General features: G+C 37.9%; 1 protein-coding gene across 5 annotated transcripts in view; it reads left to right on the forward strand.

The window, feature by feature from the left end:
- AKAP7 (A-kinase anchoring protein 7) overlaps nucleotides 1-18,022 on the forward strand; it is a 121,746-nt gene extending 103,724 nt beyond the window's left edge. For 3 of the 5 annotated variants that reach the window (XM_057740121.1, XM_057740119.1, XM_057740120.1), the window contains exon 8: nucleotides 16,888-18,022. In XM_057740121.1, the coding sequence (XP_057596104.1) occupies nucleotides 16,888-17,093 (206 nt within the window). In that variant the 3' untranslated portion in view covers nucleotides 17,094-18,022. Of the gene's footprint in view, nucleotides 1-16,022 lie in introns of all 5 variants that reach the window. The other 2 variants (XM_057740118.1, XM_057740123.1) reach the window with 2 other exon arrangements.
- Nucleotides 18,023-18,949: the final 927 nt, after the last annotated feature.

Raw genomic sequence — 18,949 nt, forward strand, 5'->3', positions numbered from 1 at the left:
GAGTTGACTTGCACATTTTCCAATTGGGGAAGCAGTTCCAGTGCTTGAATGTGTGCTCGGTTTCTTTATTCGTTTTTATTATATGCCCAGAAAAATGGCCAAGGATGACCGTAAATTGTCAGTTTTCTCTTGATTTGGTTTTAATGATTAATCACCTCATCTTCAAGTTTTCTTTAGCATGGCGCACTCTCAGTTTGACCCACCGTCATCGCTGGTGTGGTACCCGTTTGATGCGGTCCATGGTTTTCTCAGTACTCACAAGCCAAGTACGTTGACCAAATCGTCCTGTGCACCTGGATTTTCACGGCCAGACTTTAAAAAGTAGGTTTTGGAAGCCATGAAAGAAAAAGAACAGAGGCAGTTTAACCTTCTTTCTGTGTTGGCTAGTTGAATAATTAGATGGAAAATTTTATAACATAAAATGCGCTCTGCATGCTCATCCCAGAAGTGTTTGCTTTGGGATTGGGCCGCTAGCTAAGTTAAAGAAAGCTATGCTTTGAATACTTTAAAAAAAATCGGATTTCTTTCCCCCTGTGTGTGATATTTCGAGTATTTAATGATGCTCTTGATCACACTGTAGTCATGCTTAGGTTTTGTCCCTCTCGCTAAGCTTAATGACTGGTTATTTGCATCAAACCTAAAATGAAATGAAGGAAAATCACTGGCTAATGGCATATCTGATGTTTTCCTATAAAGTAATAGGAATGTTCTGAGACCCAGGCTTACATTTGGAAGCATTAGAGGGGTTGTGGAAGATCTAATTTTCTTTAACATTGTACCTCATGGGTTGAAATAAGCAATTCCTTGAAGACAAGCCTTAGTAATTTGTGTATATCTCAGAATTGAGAAGTATAGTTTGATCTTCGTAGATGCTCTAGAAACCAGAGATGTGCAAATTCCACAGCATGTCCTACGGGAGCCTTCATGGTCTCTCCTGAGTACATTCGCAGCTCCACCATTCTCCCTCTCTGCCACCTCCTCAGTCACCCGGGTTCTGCAGTTTCCCAGACAGGTCAGGCTGGTCTTGCTTCCTTGTTGTGCCTGAAAACACTTAATTCACAAGATCCAGCTCAAGCATCACCTCCAACATGAAACTTTCTTTTGATATTTTCTCCTCAGTGAAACTGACTGCTCCTTTCTTTATGAATCCACTCTGTATTGTACATCTTTTCTTCAGAGCCTTCATGAGCCTTTATTTATTCACACATGCTTCTACCTATACTCAGTTGCAGGTTTCCTGAAGGCAGGGCCCATCCTGGATTCATTTCTGTTTTCACAGCAACAATGCTTATCACAAATAGAGGGTGCTCAGTGACTGTGTGGGTGGAAAGATGGAAGGAAGGAAAGAGAAGGGCAAGGGAGAAGGAAGACGGAAGGAGAGAAGGGATTGTACTACATTAATCAACATCCATTATTTAGTCTAAAAATTTCCAAAAAATAAATAAAATAAAAATTTCAGTCTGCTAGTGAAAGCTTCTGAATCTTTCTGTGTTCCAGTCAACCAATCATTAAGTGATGAGGTGTTTCTCACGTGTATACCTTTGTTCCCCCAGGACGAGGGTGTACTGGGGAGCTTTGGAGTATCTTCTGGGGGAGAAGGGGGCGGTCCTAGATGAACTCATCTTCCTGATTTTGAGTGGGAGCTATGGATTTGCATCACTTCTATGTGGCATTATTAGGCAATTTATGTAGCCTTTTGTATCTCGTTGTTCTTACTTGTCATACAGAAGAATAACACTTATTTTACCTCCTAAGATTTCTTTGAGGACCAAATGAGAGAATGTTTCTGAAAGCACTTTGGAAAGTGTGAAGTGTTTCCTAAACAGATGGAAGGATGTCTTTCTGCTGTTGCTGTTAGTGACCTGGTTCCGTGGGGTTTTTCTCAGCCTTTGGAACCTTCTGATCTGGGTGTGTCCTTATTGGTTATAAAAGAGGTAAAGTCATATCTACAGTTATGATTTATTTCACCAATTAGAGGAATGGCAAGATTTATGCTGCTGATCTGCGTTGGTGAACATTGCCTTCAAAACAGGAAAGTGACCTTTCTTTCTGTTTGAATCAACTCTTAACCTGGAATGTCAGCCTAGAAAGAAAAGTATATGTTATCGTGAGCTGGTGTGTTGGTCACACAGGTGAAAATTGATTCCAGTTAGTCATACTTTTAAGTTTTATGTAAAACTCTCTTAAATAGAAGATAATAAATTACATGAAAATAGTAATTTTAAGATTCAAGGCTCATTTTTGAGGCTCATTTCCTAACCTCCTTGTTTTTCTGCCAGACAAGAGCATGATTATTTGAAAATCTGTGCTTTTAACATGTTTGAAACTTATTTCTTCTTTGTCGTAAGAATAATTTTCCAACGATAGCCATACTTCTGCTGATACTTCTTTGCATCAGGACTTGTGTTTGGAACGTCTGATTCTTTTGTCACTGCTCGAATTGCGCTCCTTGGTCAGCTTTGCACAAAATGACATATAGTGGTCCTGAATGGTCAGGGATATTGAGAACGACTTATACTCCTACCTGAACAAATACAGGAATCAAAATTTAGGGAGGAAACAACCACAGTTTCCATTTAATGGAGAGCAATTTATGATATGGAAGAGCAGACAGACACCTACAAACAATACAAGGCAAAATGAAATAAGTGAGCAAAACAAACCACAGTCAGCACAGTGCCCCTTGGGAATAGATTTCAACAACAGAGTGATGGTAATCACTTGTCAGTCAACTACTGGGTACCAATTTAGTTTGCAGTCTTTGAGCAGATTGGAGCAAGTGATACGTGTCTGATGCACTGAGAAGGAGAATTAAAATGACTTGGGTTTATTCATGCTCAGAAACTACCCCAGTCTCTTTCACTGGGAATTCTTTTCAAATTTTGATATTGAGCACAAGAGAAAAAATATGATTCAGAAGGAAAGCACCTGAGAATCTGAGGCCTGCAGCTGGGAGAGATTGCAGATATCACAGTTGAGATGTGTATCTTAGAACAGAGAGGAGTTGAGAAAGTCATTCTTATTACTAGCTCCATGCTAATGGGAAAGAGTGACAGGGTGCCAGTCCGTTCTGCGAGTCCACATGTTGAATAAACTCCTCAATGGTCCTTCATCATGGGGAACAAATTGTTCTCATTAGTATTTTTTAAATTGAGGTATAATTTACATACAGGAAAATTCACTCTTTTTTTGCATACAGTTCTATGAGTTTTAATCAACACATGGAGTCATACAACCACCACCACAGTCAAGACTGGGAACAGTTCCATTACCCTTCATATGCGCCCATGCCCCTTTGTAACTCCTGTCCTCATCCCCAGCCCCTGGCACCCACTGGTCTGTTTCAGTACTAATGGTTTTGCCTTTCCCAGAATGTCATAAAGATGAGGTCATGCAGTGTGCACGCTTTTGACTCTGGCTTCTTTCGCTTAGCATAACATGCATCTTAGATTCATCTGTGTTGTTGCACATATCAATATTCATTCCTCTGTGTTGCTGAGTAGTATTCCAGTGGGTGGATATACCACAGCTTATTGATCCATTCACCAGTTGAAGGTATTTCCGTTGTTTCTAGTGTGGGGCATTTATGAATAAGCAACTACAAACATTCATGTGTAGGTTTTTGTGTGAGCATATGCTTTCACTTCACTTGATTTCAATTCTAGCTAGGAATGAGATTGCAGGGTTGTATGGTAAAAATATGGCAAACTTTCATAAGAAAAACTTACGTTAGAAATGTCTGAGCTTTTTATAAACGGGCCATGCCATTTTTGCATTCCCACCAGCAACGCGAGTTCCACTTCCTTCACATCCTCACCAATACTTGATACTATTTATTTATTTAGTTTTGGTGGATGAGTAGTAGTATCTCATTGTGACTTTAATTTGTATTTCCCTGATGGCTAAATATTGAGTATCTTTTCACATGTTTATTGGCCATCTGAATATCATTTGTGAAGTAACACTTCAATTATTTTTGGCCAGTTTTTATTTTATTTTATCTTACCAAGTTGTTGGAGTTATTTTTGAATTCTGGATACACTTTATATGTATTATGTATATATTTTTGCAAATATTTTCTCCGAGACTGTGGTTTGCTTTTTTTACCTTAACAGTTTCTTAAAAAGAGCAAAAGTTTTACATTTTGATGAAGTCCAATTTATCATTTTTAGGGAATAGATTGTGTTTTTCATGTCCTATTTAAGAATCTTTGCCTAATCCAAGGTCACTGAGAAGTTCTATATTTTCTTCTAAAAACTTTATAATTTTAGCTCTTATAACAGGTCTATGGTCCATTTTGGGTTCATTCTTATGTATGGTATGAGGTAAGGGTTGAGGTTTTTTTTATATGTATACCAGTGTTCTAAGCACCATTTCTTGAAAAGATTATTCTCTCTGTGTTGAATTGTCTTGGTACCTTTGTTGAAAATCAGTTGACCATATGTTTGTAAGTCTATTTCTGGATTTGTTTTGTTTCATTGATCTGTATGTCTATCTTTATACCAATACCACACTGTCTCTTTCTGTGACTTTATATGAGTCTTAAAATCAGGTAGTATAAATTTTCCAACTTTGTTCTTCTTTTAAAAAATTGTTTCAGCTGTTCTCATTCCTTTATGTGTTCATATGCATTTTAGCATTAACTTGTCAATTTCTGTGAAAAGGCCTGGTGGGTTTGGATTGCAGAACTCTGTAGTTTTGCGTTTATAGAGCAATTGATGGAGAATTGACGTCTGAACACAACTGAATCTTTTGATCAGTGAGCCTAGTTTCTCTCTCTTTATTCAGGTCTTTAATTTCTTTTAGGAAATTTTGCAGTTATTAGTGTTTAGGTGTTGCATACATTTTGTTGAATTGTACCTGTGTCACATGTTATGCTATTAGAATGATATCTTTAAAAATACAGTTTTTTATGGCAAATATATAGAAATACAATTATCTTTGAAAGATATCTTTCTGTTATTGATTTATTATTTGACTCCATTGTGATTTGAGCACATGCACTGGATGAATTTAATAATTTAAAATTTATCGAGACTTGTTTTATGCCTCAGAATATGATCTCCTTTTGTAAAGGTTTTCTGTACACTAAAAAAAACGTGTGTTGCTGTTGTTGGGTGGAGTGTTCTATAATTATCAGTTAGGTGGATTTGGTTACTAGTGTTCATGTCTTCTGTGTTCTTATTGAATTTTTCTCTTCTCGTTCTGTCAACTATAAAAGTGGTCTTGAAATCTCAAACTAGAATTGTGGATTTTCTGTTATGCTTTCAGTTCTATTGTTTTTTGCTTCAGGTACTTTGAAGCTCTTGTTATTGGGTGCATACGCATTTAGGATTTTTATATCCTCTTGATGAACTGACTCCCTTATAATTGGAAAATATCCCTCTTTATGGCAGGTAATATTCTTTTTTTCTGAAATCTGCTTTGTCTGGTATTGATTCTCTAGCTTTCTTTTGATTAGCGTTAGCATGATGCATCCTTTTCCATTCTTTTACCTTTAACCTTTCTGTGTCTTTATAGTTGAAGGATTTTTTGTTGACATCATGGTTGATTCATATTTTTTATCCAAATTAACAATCTCTGACTTTTTATTTGAGTTTTCAGAGCCTCATATTTTATATGATGATAAATATGGGTGAGTTTAAATCACCCAGTTTGCTTGTTGTTTTCTTCTTGTCTCTTTTTTCCTTTTTCTCCTCTTTTATTGCATTATTTTATATTAAGAAGTTTTAGGATTTCATCTCAGGTTCATTATTAGTTTATTAGTTATGCTTCTTTTTTTATCTTTTACATTAGTGGTTGCAGTTTTAAAATATACATCCTTAACTTAAGATGTTGTGCCTTCAAATAATATTATATATACTACTTCATATTTAACATAAGAACCTTGCGACAATTATTTCCATTTTCCTTCTTAGTCTCTGTGCTATTGTTACTATATACTTTATTTCTATGTATTTTATAAACTTCATTTGAAACAGTTATGTGTCTTTTAAGGAGATTAAGAACGAGAGAAATTCTTTTATTTTTACCTATATGTGTACAGTTTTTAGTTCTCTTCTTGTCTTTGAATAGAGCCAAGTTTCCATCTGGTCTCATTTTCCTGCTGCCTTAAGTTTTTCCTTTAACATTTCTTCTAGTGCTAGTTGGTTGATGATGGATTAATTCCACATTTATATGTCTGAAAAAAATCTTCCACCCTCATTTGTAAAATATAATGTGTCTAGATAAAGAATCCTAGGTTGCCTTTTCTTTTTCTTTTAGTGAAGATGTTGTGCTGATGTCTTTTGGGTTGCATTGTTTCTGATGCATAAGTCTGCTATCATTCTTGTCTTTGCTCCTCTATATAATACATCCTTTTTCCTTTGGCTGCTTTTATGATTTCCTTCTGATATTGGTTTTCAGCAGTTTGATCATCATATTCCTGGGTGTGATTTTCTTCGCAGTTCTTATCCTTGATATTTTCTGAGCTTCTTGATTTTAGGGTTATGGTTTTTACTGCATTTCAAACATTTGGGCCATTATTTCTTTATATAGAAATATATAAAGACATTCAGCTTTTCTTAACACCCTCTGCTGATTAAATTGGCCCAATGGCCAGTATTTCTGTTTCTTCACTCTCTCTGTAATATGTCCCTTTCTTTCCTGTTGCATCTACCATAGTTCGGGTCCTTGTGGTTTCTGTTTTTGTCTATTGAAAACACTTGTCTCTATTTTGCCCTCTCTAGTCCTTCTTCTATATTCCACATGGGCTATCACAGTGAATTTTCTAAAATATGCTGTGCCTAAGATCCTTCAATGGCTGCCTGCTGCCTATAGGATGCACTTAGACTTCATAGCATGGTCCATAGGGCCTTTCCTACCCACCTGCCCTGTAGCCTTTCCCCTGCACCATCCCTGCTCCACCCATGGCGCTCAGAACTCTTTATTCCAGTGCCACGGAAGTACCTCCAGCTCCCCAAGTGCATCGTGCATTTCTATCTTCTGTGCACACTCATGCCTTTGTTATGTCTGGAAAACCTATCTGCTTCCCCTTACCCTGTGCCTCTAAACGCCTGTTCACTGAGCTGACATACCTCCTCTCTGAAACTTAACCTCATTATCCCTTCCCACCTCCACTGGACCTAGAATACATTCTGTTAGAGCATTTCACCTATTGTTTTGCATTCACCGTTTATTGGTCATCCTCCTAGGCTGACTTCTGTGTGGTCAGAGACTGTATCTTACTTCTTCTTAAATACTCAGTAACGGCACATAGTAAGCACTTAATAAAGTGTTTGAGTACATTAATGATTGGTATTTAGTAGGTATTGAGACCATTCTTCTTAAAATAATTTGAACTCAGATTTAATCATAACACATGTATAAAATGTACTAATAAAATGATTATCCTATTTTGAGAGCCTGCTGTGTTCCAGGCACAATGTTAGCTACATTTCATACCTTATCTCTTATGTTTACAACAGCAGTGCAAGGTGTATTATCCTCATGAGCGGCCCATTGATGGGAAATTTAAGTTTGGAGAGATTGTAAACAAGGATGTGCAGATAGAAAATGGCAGAATTGGATTTCAAACTCGTGTGTATATCGTGTTTTCCCCTCCTCACACACATATGAGGAGTTCTGCCACGTCACCCGTGGTAGTTCTGTCACATCATCAAGGTTTCCAACAAGAATTGACAGCGCTACAGCGGAAATTGTGTAGAGAACAATGCGGATCGTAGTGTGGACTCAGAAAGCTGATGTTACAGCCCCAAACAGAGAAGTCTGTCTAGAAGGCTATTGTGTATGTCTGGAAAGAGTTCTTTGGTAGACTGTTTGGCCTACAAACATCCAGTGCATATGTCTTGTCCCATCTCTGATATGACCATATGAAGGGCAGTCTTGAGGGTACAAGTCGTAGAAATCATCCTAAGCCATGTGATTTGGAGCGTCCTACAGGGATGTTGTGAGGGGGCTGGTAGTGTCTCAGGGAACAGTGGTGGGAAGGGAAGACTCTGGAGGTGCCAGCTGTGTAGACAAAAGACTCAAGGGGCTCAGCACCCTTAGTCATCACGACAGCTTTCCCTGGGGCCACCTGGATTCTTGCCTCACCTATGACTTCTACAAAGCATCCTCAGACTATCAATGCTGGCCCAGGAAAGAGCCTATTGGAAGGCACTCAGGCTGCAGGTCACTGCCTGTTGAACCTTACTCCTCTTTGGTTTCCCTCAAGGCTACTATTGATATTCAGTCTAATTGCAATCCACCTCCACCCTTACAATTTAAAAATAGTGAGGGTGGGGTGTTGGAGTGTAGTGCTCCTCAGAACCCCTGGGTATTGTCCTTTTGTGCATAAAACATCATCATTTTAAAATTTATTCTGTGCTACTGAATCCAGAATAAAACTTACAAAGGCATGGTTCTTTCCTCTTTGGACTTTATATTCTAGAAAGTATTTTAAAATATTTAAAATATGGTTTTGGTGTTGTCAGTGCTCCAGTTTTTGCCATTCTAATAGTTGTGTAGTGATATATCATTGCTGTTTTAATTTGCGTTTCCCTGATAACACATGATGTGGAGCCTTTCTTCAAATGCTTATTTACCATCTGTATATCTATATCTATCTATCTATCTATCTATCTATCTATCTATCTATCTATCTATCTACTGCATTGGGTCTTCATTGCTGCACTCAGGCTTTCTCTAGTTGTGGAGCGGGGGCTACTCTTCGTTGCAGTGCATGGGCTTCTCATTGTGGTGGCTTTCTTGTTGCAGGGCATGGGCTCTAGGTGTGCGGGTTTCAGTAGTTGTGGCTCATGGGCTTAGTTGCTCCGCAGCATGTGGGATCTTCCCGGCTCAGGGATCGAACCCATGTCCCCTGCATTGGCAGGCGGATTCTTAACCACTGTACATCTTTGATGAAGTGTTTATGAAGGTCCTCAGCCTATTTCTTAAAATTGAGGTATAATTGATGTACAACATTATAACGTTGCTGCATACATTGGGATTATTTTGTGTGTGTACTTATGTTGGAATATCAGATGATAAATCATGTACTTTGCAATGACACATTGAACTACCGTTGTTGACTAGTCTTCAGGTAAAATAAATGCAGTCATTTCTCTTAGAGGTCACTGTGGGAGACAGATGCCTTTATTCATGCAGTGGTCAAAAGAAAAGCACAGCATAACTTTAATCTTAAGATGCCTTTTTTAATTAAGCTGAATTAAGTCTACTAAAAGTGGGAATACAAATAAGTTCTCACTGGAACAAAGATATGCATTTCTTGAATTGCTGCCTCCTCCCAGGGCTCTGTGACAAGCCTTCCAATAGGCTTTTCCCTGGGCCAGCATTGATAGTCCGAGGATGCTTTGTAGAAGTCATAGGTGAGGCAAGAATCCAGGACAGAGCTGGAAGATTCATTTATAAATTTATTTTTTGTTGACTGGTTAATTAGTTTGTTATTGTAGATAGTTAATATTTGACCCATAGGCTGGATACTTTGGCATACTGACCAGGTTCATCAAGCAGAGTGAGTAGATGGAGATTTTTCACATGGATATTTGGATTATTCTGGAATTCTCTGCTCTCAATCTAAATTTAATATTGAACTTAAATTTCTGGCCATGGTTGCTATCCTTATAGGAAAATAGGAACATTTAAAATGTGTTGCTACTGCCTGCAACGACTTTAATCAACAGTTCACTTGGCTGACAAATATTTATTGAGCTCTTATTGTGTTCAATAACCTGTGCTGTGGAGTAGCAGAGCGGGAGACTAGGACATGGTTTCTGTACCCTAGATGTGTCTTTAGCAGAGCAGATACTGAATCAGTAGTTGGTGAATAAATACACTGGTAAATAATGCTCATAATTTGAAAAGAAATTAAAAAAGGAAAACCAGCAGGACTTTGTTTTGTTCTCTGCTCTGTCACCATGGGCTAACATAGCTGGGTGTATGAGAAGTCCTCCATGCTCCCTTGTGAATGAATAACCAAGCGACCATGTACTATACATGTAGCCAGAGTTATTATAATCCAGTGGAAGCTCATCCCTTCGGTCTGGGTTAGTCAAGGGAGCCTTCATGGAATAGGTGAGATTTTAGCTGGTGAGAGAGAGGGAGGACTGCCTGGAAATAAGGAATGGTAAAGAGCTTCTGAAGGAGATGCTAGAAGCTGACAGTGGAAGTGTGGCAGTGGTGGCTGACCACCAAAGGTACGTTTTGGAAAGCCTTGGAAGGCAAGTTTAAATCTTCCTGTAGAGACAGTAGAGAGTAAATGGGCTATTTTAGAAATATTAATCTGGAAGTGTTATACTAGATGCATTGAAGAGGAAGAAATTGTGAAGGGCACTTGGATAAGGCTTGGTGATGAAGTGGGTTGAGTAGGGAAAGGAAGGAGTTAAAGATGGTAATAATCTTGTGTTGAGCTTGGTTGTCTTGGATAATACTAAAAGCATAAACAGAAATAGGGAAGTCAGAAAGGAAAATTAATTTTTTTGTGGGAAGATTTTTGTGTTTTAAATTTCTTAATGTTTGAAATAGCAGGGCACTTTATTGTGGATTGAGAGAAATCACAGAAGCACAGATTTTTTGACCTGGGAGGCATCTTGGAGACTGAGTTATGATTAGACTCAAATCCAACCCTGTTATCTTACTGGTGATGTATCAGTAATGTGATGAGTGATGTTATCTTAAAGATGACTGGGGTCAGGAAGAGCCCCAGGAATGCAATCTCTGGCTTAGATGCAGAGCACAAATAGGGTGGCAGATGTAGAGAGTCATTTACAGTGTATTAAAGGGTACTTAAGTAGTATTCCTTCACTTGAAGTTTGATTTTCCCTCTTAAATTTGAAGAGCCACTATAAAATAGTTCTAAGTAACACATCTGGAGGTGTTATCTATACAGTATAAACACTGTGTTGTAAGATTTATAGAATCCTTTAAATATTAGGCAATATGCTCATTCCTTCTTACTAATAAAAATAGTCTTAACTTGCTCCCAAATGTGGTATTAGTAATGAATTTCTTTGTCTTTCTTTTAATAATATCTTGATTTATTTGTGCTTAGTAAGTTCTATATAGATGTCACTGAGTTGACGCGTCCTCAATTCTAAGCATATTTTACGCTGCACGTATTCTATCTGGGACTTTTGATCATGGGTTTGGGGGTGCCACCTTGTCACTTTTGAAGGGACAGCAGTTGCTAAGGCCTCTCACTGGTAGTGTGCCGGGTGGGCCTTTAACCCCTCTCCCTTCTCTTGGATGTTGCTAGCAACGCTCGTTATAAGCATAATTGGCCTCGAACGTGTGCTAAATAGAAGTGGTGGGGCTCGGAAGGAGGGTTAGGAGCCAGCTCTCACGCTTGGCATATGTGCTTTTGTATTCCATTCCCTGTTACATGTGCGGATAGAAGATAATGTCCATCTTCCTGCTCACACCCTTCGTGTCTGCCTGTCCCAGACCTGAGGTCGTAAGTGCAACACTGGGCTTTTTTGGCTTCTGAGGTCATGGGTGATATTCCAAAACTGAGCTGACGTTTAACGTGTGAGCATTCTAATTACTTCTTTTTTTCCAGCTTTACTGAGATATAATTGATATATAACATTATATGAGTTTAAGGTGTGCAATGATTTGATACACATATATGTGAATTGTTTCCTATAATGAGTTAACACATCCTTCACCTCACGTAATTATAATTTTGTTACTTTGTTGAGAACATTAAAGCTCCACTCTCATAGCAGCTTGCAAGTATAGGATACAGTATTGTTAACTGTGGTCACCGTGCTGTACATTCAGTCCCCAGAATTTATTCATCTTATATCTGAAAGTTTGTTCCCCTTGACCAACGTATTTCCCCACCTCCACCCCCTCAGTTCCTGGCAACCACCATTCTACTCTGTTTCTATAAGTTCTATGTTTTTAGATTCCATATGTGAGTGAGATCACACAGTATTTGTCTTTTTCTGACTTTTTTAACTTAGCATAATGCCCTCAAGGTTTATCCATGTCACAAACGGCAGGATTTCTTTCTTTTTAATGGCTGAATAATATTTCATTGTGTGTGTGTGTGTGTGTGTGTGTGTGTGTGTATGTGTATACACATACCACATTTTCTTTATTCATTCAACCATTGATGGATGCATGTTGTTTTCATGACTTGGCTGTTGTGAAATATGTTGTAGTGAACATGGGGAGTACAGATATCTCTTTAAGATAGTGATTCATCTTCTTCAGATATATGCCCAGAAGTGGGATTGCTGGGTCACATGGTAATTGTATTTTTAATTTTTTTGAGGACTTGTCATACTGTTTTCCATAGTAACTGCATCAATTTACGTTCCTACCAATAGTGCACAAGGGTTCCCTTTTCTCTACATCTTCTCCAGCATTTGTTATTTCTTGTTTTCTTTTCATAATAGCCATTCTAATATGTGTGCATTGATACCTCATTGTGGTTTTGATTTACATTCCCTGATGATTAGTGATTTGAACTTTTTTCATGTACTTGTTGACCATTTGCATGTCTTCCTTGGAAAAATGTTTATTCAAGTTCTCTGTACATTTTTAAATAGGGTTGTTTGTGTTTTTGCTATTGAGTTGTATGTGTTCCTTATATATTTTGAATATGAACTCTTTATCAGATATGTGATTTACAAATATTTTTTCCTGTTCTGTAGGTTACCTTTTCATTTTTTTGATTGCTTCTTTTGCTATGCAGAAGCTTTTTAGTTTGATTTTTGCTTCTGTTGCTTGTTCTTTTGGTGTCATATCCAAAAAAGGCATTGCCAAGACCAATGTCAAGGAGCTTTTCTCCTCTCCTACGTTTTCTTCTAGGAATATTATAATTTCAGCCCTTAAGTCCTTAATTCATTTCCGGTTAATGTTTGTGAGTGGTGTATTCCTAAGTATTTGATCACTTCTGATACTATTTTAAATGGGATTATTTTTAAAATTTCTTTTTCAGATGGTTCATTATTACTGTATAGAAATGCAACTGGTTTTTGTATGTTGATTTTATATCTTGAAACTTTACTGAATTCATTTATTAGGTCTAACAGGCATTTTTGGTGGCGTCTTTAGGATTTTCTATACACAAGATCATGTTATCAGTAGAGACAATCATACTTCTTCCTTTCTGATTTGGATTTTTTTTCTTATTCTTGCCTGATTGCTCTTGCTGGGGCTTCCATTATTGTGTACACATAAATACATAGTACATATTATGTACACGTAATAAGAGCTATGAAGGTGGGCACCCTTGCCTTGTTTCTGATTTTAGAGGGAAAGCTTTCAACCTTTCATCACTGAGTGTGGTAGCTGTGGGTTTGTCATATATGACCTTTATTATGTTGAGGTATGTTCCTTCCATACCCAACTTGTTGAGAGTTTTTATCATGAGGGATGTCAAATTTTATCAAAAATTTTTTTTGCATATATTAAAGTGGTCACCTTTTAATTTGCCATTGAGTTTGGTTTGCTAGTATTATGTTGAGTTTTTTGCATCTAAATTCATGAGGGTATTGGCCTGGGTTTTTTTTTTTTTCTTCTAGCATCTTTACTTAGCTTTGATATCAGGGTAATGCTGACCTCATAAAATGAGTTTGGGAGTGTTATACCCTCTTCAGGCGTTTTTGTTTGTTTTTGTTTTTTTGTTTTTGTTTTTGTTTTTTGGCAGAGTTTGAGAAGAATTGGTATTAATTCTTCTTTAAATGTTTGGTAAAATTCACCCATAAAGCCATACTATCCTGGGCTTTTCTTTGTTGGAGGTTTTTGATTACTGATTTAATCTTAAACTTCTTATTGATCTGTTCAGATTGTCTATTTCTTCATGATTCAGATGTGGAAGGTTGTATGTTTCTAGGAATTTATTTCTTCTAGGTTGTCTGATTTGTGGCTTATAATTGTTCATAGTAGTCTCTTGTGATATTTTTTATTTCTGTGGTATCAGTTGTAATGTCTCCTCTTTTATTTATAATTTTGTTTGAGTTCTCTCTTTTTATCTTTGTAAGTCTAGCTAAAGGTCTATTGTTTAAATTGTTTTATCTTTTCAAAAAAACAACCCTTTGTTTCATTGATCTTTTCTACTGTTTTTCTATTCTCTATTTCATTTCTTTTTTTAAAAAAATTTCCTATTTATTTATTTACTGGCAGCTTTGGGTCTTCATTACTGCATGTGGGCTTTCTCTAGTTGCAGCAAGTGGGGCTACTCTTCATTGTGGTGTGCAGGCTTCTCATTGTGGTGGCTTCTTTTGTTGTGGAGCACGGGCTCTAGGTGAGCAGGCTTCAGTAGTTGTGGCACACGGGCTCAATAGTTGTGGCTCATGGGCTCCAGAACACAGGCTCAGTAGTTGTGGCATACAGGCCTAGTTGCTCTGTGGCATGTGGGATCCTCCTCGGCCAAGGATCGAACCCATGTCCCCTGCATTGGCAGGTGGACTCTCAACCACTGCACCACCAGGGATGTCCCTCTAATGCATTTCTTTCTGCTGTGATTTTTATGTTCTTCCTTCTGCTTACTTTGGGCTTAGTTTGTTCTTATTGTTCTAGTTCCTTGAGATGTCAAGTTAGATTGTTTACTTGAGATCATTCTCTTTTCTTAATGCAGGCATTTATTGCTATAAACTTCCCTTTTAGCACCGCTTTGCTGGATCTTAAGCTTTAGTATGTTGTGTTTCCATTTTTGTTTGTTTCAAGATATATGTTTTAAATTTCCCTTTTAATTTCATCTTTGACTCATTGGTTGTTCATGAGTGTTTCTTTAATTTATACATATTTGTGAGTTTTCCAGTTTTCCTGTTGTTATTGATGTCTAGTTTCATACCATTGTGGTCAGAAAAGATACTTGGTATGACTTCATTTTTTAAAAATTTGCTGAGACTTATATACTCTATCCTGGAGAATGTTGTGTATGTGCTTGAGAAGAATGTGTTTTCTGGTGCTCTTGGATGGAATATTCTTTATATGTCTCTTAGGTCCATTTGGCTTCAAATATAGTTCAAGTCCAATTTTTTTTATTGATATTCTGTCTGGATGATCTATCCATTGTTAAGAGTATTAAAATCCCCTACTATTATTGTATTGCTGTCTGTCACTCCCTTGAGATCTGTTAGCATTTACTTAATATATTTAGGTGCTCAGATGTCTTTGCTTCAACCTTCTGCCTTCCTGGGTCCAGAGCTCAATGGAAGGAAATGAAGGACTGAATGGGCATGAGAGATGAGCCCCCTAGTTTTTTCCCCTCAATTACGGGAGATAAGAAAGAGAGTGAGTGGGAAATTTGCAGCATTTGAACCGATGAGAACCAGCCCTTTTACAGAAAAATGAAAGGATGATTAAACCTTGATCATCACCAGCAGGGAAGCAAAATGGCCGTAAAATACTAACATCTAGTAATTTACTGTCATAATCCTAACTCTTCCTTGAAGAGTTTCCTTTTTCTTAAATTGCAGTGATAGCTCTGAAATTAAAAAGAATATTAGTTTTACAAGCTTATTTTAAGCCAGTTCCTAGCAGTAGTAATTGCCTTTGTCTTCATGGGAGTTCTGAGACTTTGTTAACAACCATCCAGGCCGAGTATTATAAAACTGCTGATCCTGTGTGGTTAGTTGATTAGGAAATCTCAGTTGCCTGACATTTGGTAGTGGCCAAGTAGAAGCAGATATATCTTACTGGTGATTTCACGTGTCTGAGGCTCCAGGTGGTGGGCACATGGACTTTAGTAGTAGCAATCAGCTTTGGACAAGAGAAAAACAAAAATCCCATGTAGAAATGGGGCACTTCAAGCATGGCTAGGTAGAATATTTTTAGACTGGGGCTAATGAAGTGCTTTTCAACCTGAAGTCTTCAGGGACAGGCAGTCTCACGCTTCTGCAAATACCAGATGAAAAGCCAAGCCAGTATTCTTGGATTTATAGATCCAATTTATCAGACTGAAGGACACTTGCTCTTTGTAACTAACTGAACTAGCTGGCCCCTGCATGCCGCGTTTCTATGGCAATATGATCTCAGTGACCTCTCTTCTCTGTTGTGGAATGTAGGTGATAAGAATGGTGGTGAGCCTGATGATGCTGAACTGGTAAGGCTCAGTAAGAGGCTGGTGGAGAATGCGGTGCTCAAGGCTGTCCAGCAGTATCTGGAAGAAACACAGAACAAAAACAAGCCAGGGGATGGGAGCTCTGTGAAAACTGAAGAGGCTGATAGGAATGGCACTGACAGTGACAACAACAGGAATTGAGACCCGAATGCAGGCAGGCCCCCGCGGCTCCGTGAGAAGCATCCTTGCTCCCCTCTGCCGAATCAATGGACTAGTTTGCATTGTGCTGTTTAAGTGTCTCTTGCCCAATCTGTGGAGATTGCCGAATACTTTCATGGTCAATGTGTTTGCATTTCTGAAACACAACAGAAGAGAAATGGAGTGCTGGGACTATGAAGGAAGAATGGCCCAGGTTTCAGTTGCCCTCAGCCGTGGCTGAGGGAGAGAGGACTTTGGGTTATATGCCTCGTGGACTCAAAGGCCATGGAAGGGGCCTTGCCGTAAATGGAATACCGCCATTTATATGGCTCAGCAGGGCATTTGACTACCTTATCTGAGGCCAGAACACACACAGAGCTAACAAGTGCTATGATTACAATGATCACTGTTGGGATTATTATCCACATAGTCAGTCCATAATGTTTCGTGTTTATCCTGTGTGTGCTGTTGATATGCAGTGATCTTAATTTACAGTAAATTTGTTTCATGTAAATGATATATTTTTGGTGAAATGCAACCTTTTCTATTAAAATGTGGGCAGCATTTTACAGGTTTCTTTTTAACCCTCTTTTGATAAGTCAGTGTGCCACATTTAATGTTTTTCATTGGCATTTGTACGTAAGATGTATCATATGATTTTTTTTCCATAGGCCAGAAACCTATTGGAATCCGGGACTTAATTCGTGAAGCTTTGCGTCGGGAGAGGATGGGTCTGCAGTCCAAAGTGAAACAGATAAAGGAACTTTTATTAAAGCCTGAGACTCAGGCCAAAATTAGGAGGGAGCTTTTTGAAGGCAGATTCATTAACAACAGTAATCAAGGAGATGATGTTGATTGCAGCGCAACGTTGACATAAGCTCTACGTTGCTATCATGGTGCCAGAGTTTATGAAATCTTTTCAGCTCGTTACATAGCTCTTTGGTAAATACCAAAGAAGTGTTCTGATAGAGTCTGCACAATAGCAAACCAACATTGGTAAGGAATTAGGAATTTCTTGCCAAAGGAAACTGATTCTGCACTATTTTTAAGCTAAACTTGTGTTTTAGAATGTTTAACTCTGTAATATCGAGATTCATTTTATAGAAAAGACTTCTTAATTAGCTATTGCGAGATGTTCCTTAGGTCCTCACAGATAAAATACACAGACTGAAAATCATTTACAGACAAAAAAAAAAATACAGCGTTTTAAGGGTCACTTGTCTCCTGTTGACATGATTTTTGTTGTTGTTAAATCAAAAGAAGCATTGTTCACGTGTATCTATACCTAGTGTTACTTTTAATGAGACTTTGAATGTTTATTGATCACTATTACTTGAATGAACATTTATAAATGTAATTGTTGCAATCCTTGGTTAAGAATGTTTTATAATGTCCATATGTATTATTTTTCAGTGGTCAAAATGTAGTTTGCTTTTTCATTTCTTAATGAATATTTGGGATTTTTATTTTCTACTTTTCTGAAGATAAGCCCCAGGTCTTACTGTATCCCTTATTATCTGAATTTGTTTGCACTGGTTCATTTTTAAAGAAAATTCTTGAAAAATTTCCCTTCCATATGATAATCACTGGTAACAGCATTTTCTATAGTCACTGTAAAATTGCTGCTACTGAGAGATCATGATGGAGGGGGAGATTATTGGAGATCAAATATGTAATCATTTCAAAGATAAAATCCAGTTTACTCTTGGATTTTAGCTATTTTTTCACTGGGTAAATTATACTACATTTATTTATAAGTGAGTTTATGCATTTTCATGCCTCTTAATAAATGTATTGTTTTCCCTTGTTGCCCTTCTTCATTTTTCTTTCTCACTCTTAGAAGCTGTTGGATCTGTGTGAATATAGTGACGTCAGAAAGAGGGTCTCTGATAACTTCAGTGTTTCTTAACTTTTATGTTCTTGTCCTTTTCATGCTAAGAGCACAATTGTCAGAGCATCTTTAACCTGAGACTTTTAAATCACTTCAAATCAGTCAGCTTCACAGAGAATTAACAACAGAACATTAAAGGCAAAGAAAATCTCAGTAGCATCTCATAAACTGCTAGCAGTGGGTCACTGAAGTGACATCAGTAGCAGAGTTGAAGAGAGCGACCCCATCCAGGTGCAAAGACCGGGGAGCTGGTACCGTGAGGCCCTCTTGGGGGTGGAGGGCTTTACTGTTTGTAGATGGCTTCCTTAAGTCAACCCTCCAGGTGGGGAGCAAAGATATTTGGGGGCTTGCCTTGTTTTTGAAGTGAGGAAACAGTCATAAGGAGATCAAGTGCCTCATCCAGGGCCACACTGCTGCTAGGGAATTGGACCTGAACTTCCACCCAGGGCTCCATCTCAAAGTCCAGGGCTATTTCACTGTCCCATAACCGAAGTTAACAATATGTCAGGATAAAATAGCACTTCTTAGCATGTATGTATAAATCTCTTTATCCTCAAGGAGCTACTCCAACCCTTCCCAACAATTTGAAAGGCTAAAAAAGTATCCTTTTTGCAATCTGGGGTTACCTGACTTCTTGTTCTCTTAAATACCTGGCTGTGAGCCAACTGATGTAGGCCCATTATTACATTCCTTCCCTTCAGCGATCCTGTTAGGAAGTTACTAGTACTGTTTTACAGATTAGGAAACCGGGGCTCTAAATGGTTAAATGGCTGTTTATAAAGCTAATAAAAGATAGGGCTGAATTTCAACTTGGGTCTATTCCACCTCAAAGCCACACTCTT

The sequence above is a fragment of the Hippopotamus amphibius genome, chromosome 6 (genome assembly GCF_030028045.1).
Source record: "Hippopotamus amphibius kiboko isolate mHipAmp2 chromosome 6, mHipAmp2.hap2, whole genome shotgun sequence".
In the NCBI taxonomy this organism is placed as follows: domain Eukaryota; kingdom Metazoa; phylum Chordata; class Mammalia; order Artiodactyla; family Hippopotamidae; genus Hippopotamus; species Hippopotamus amphibius.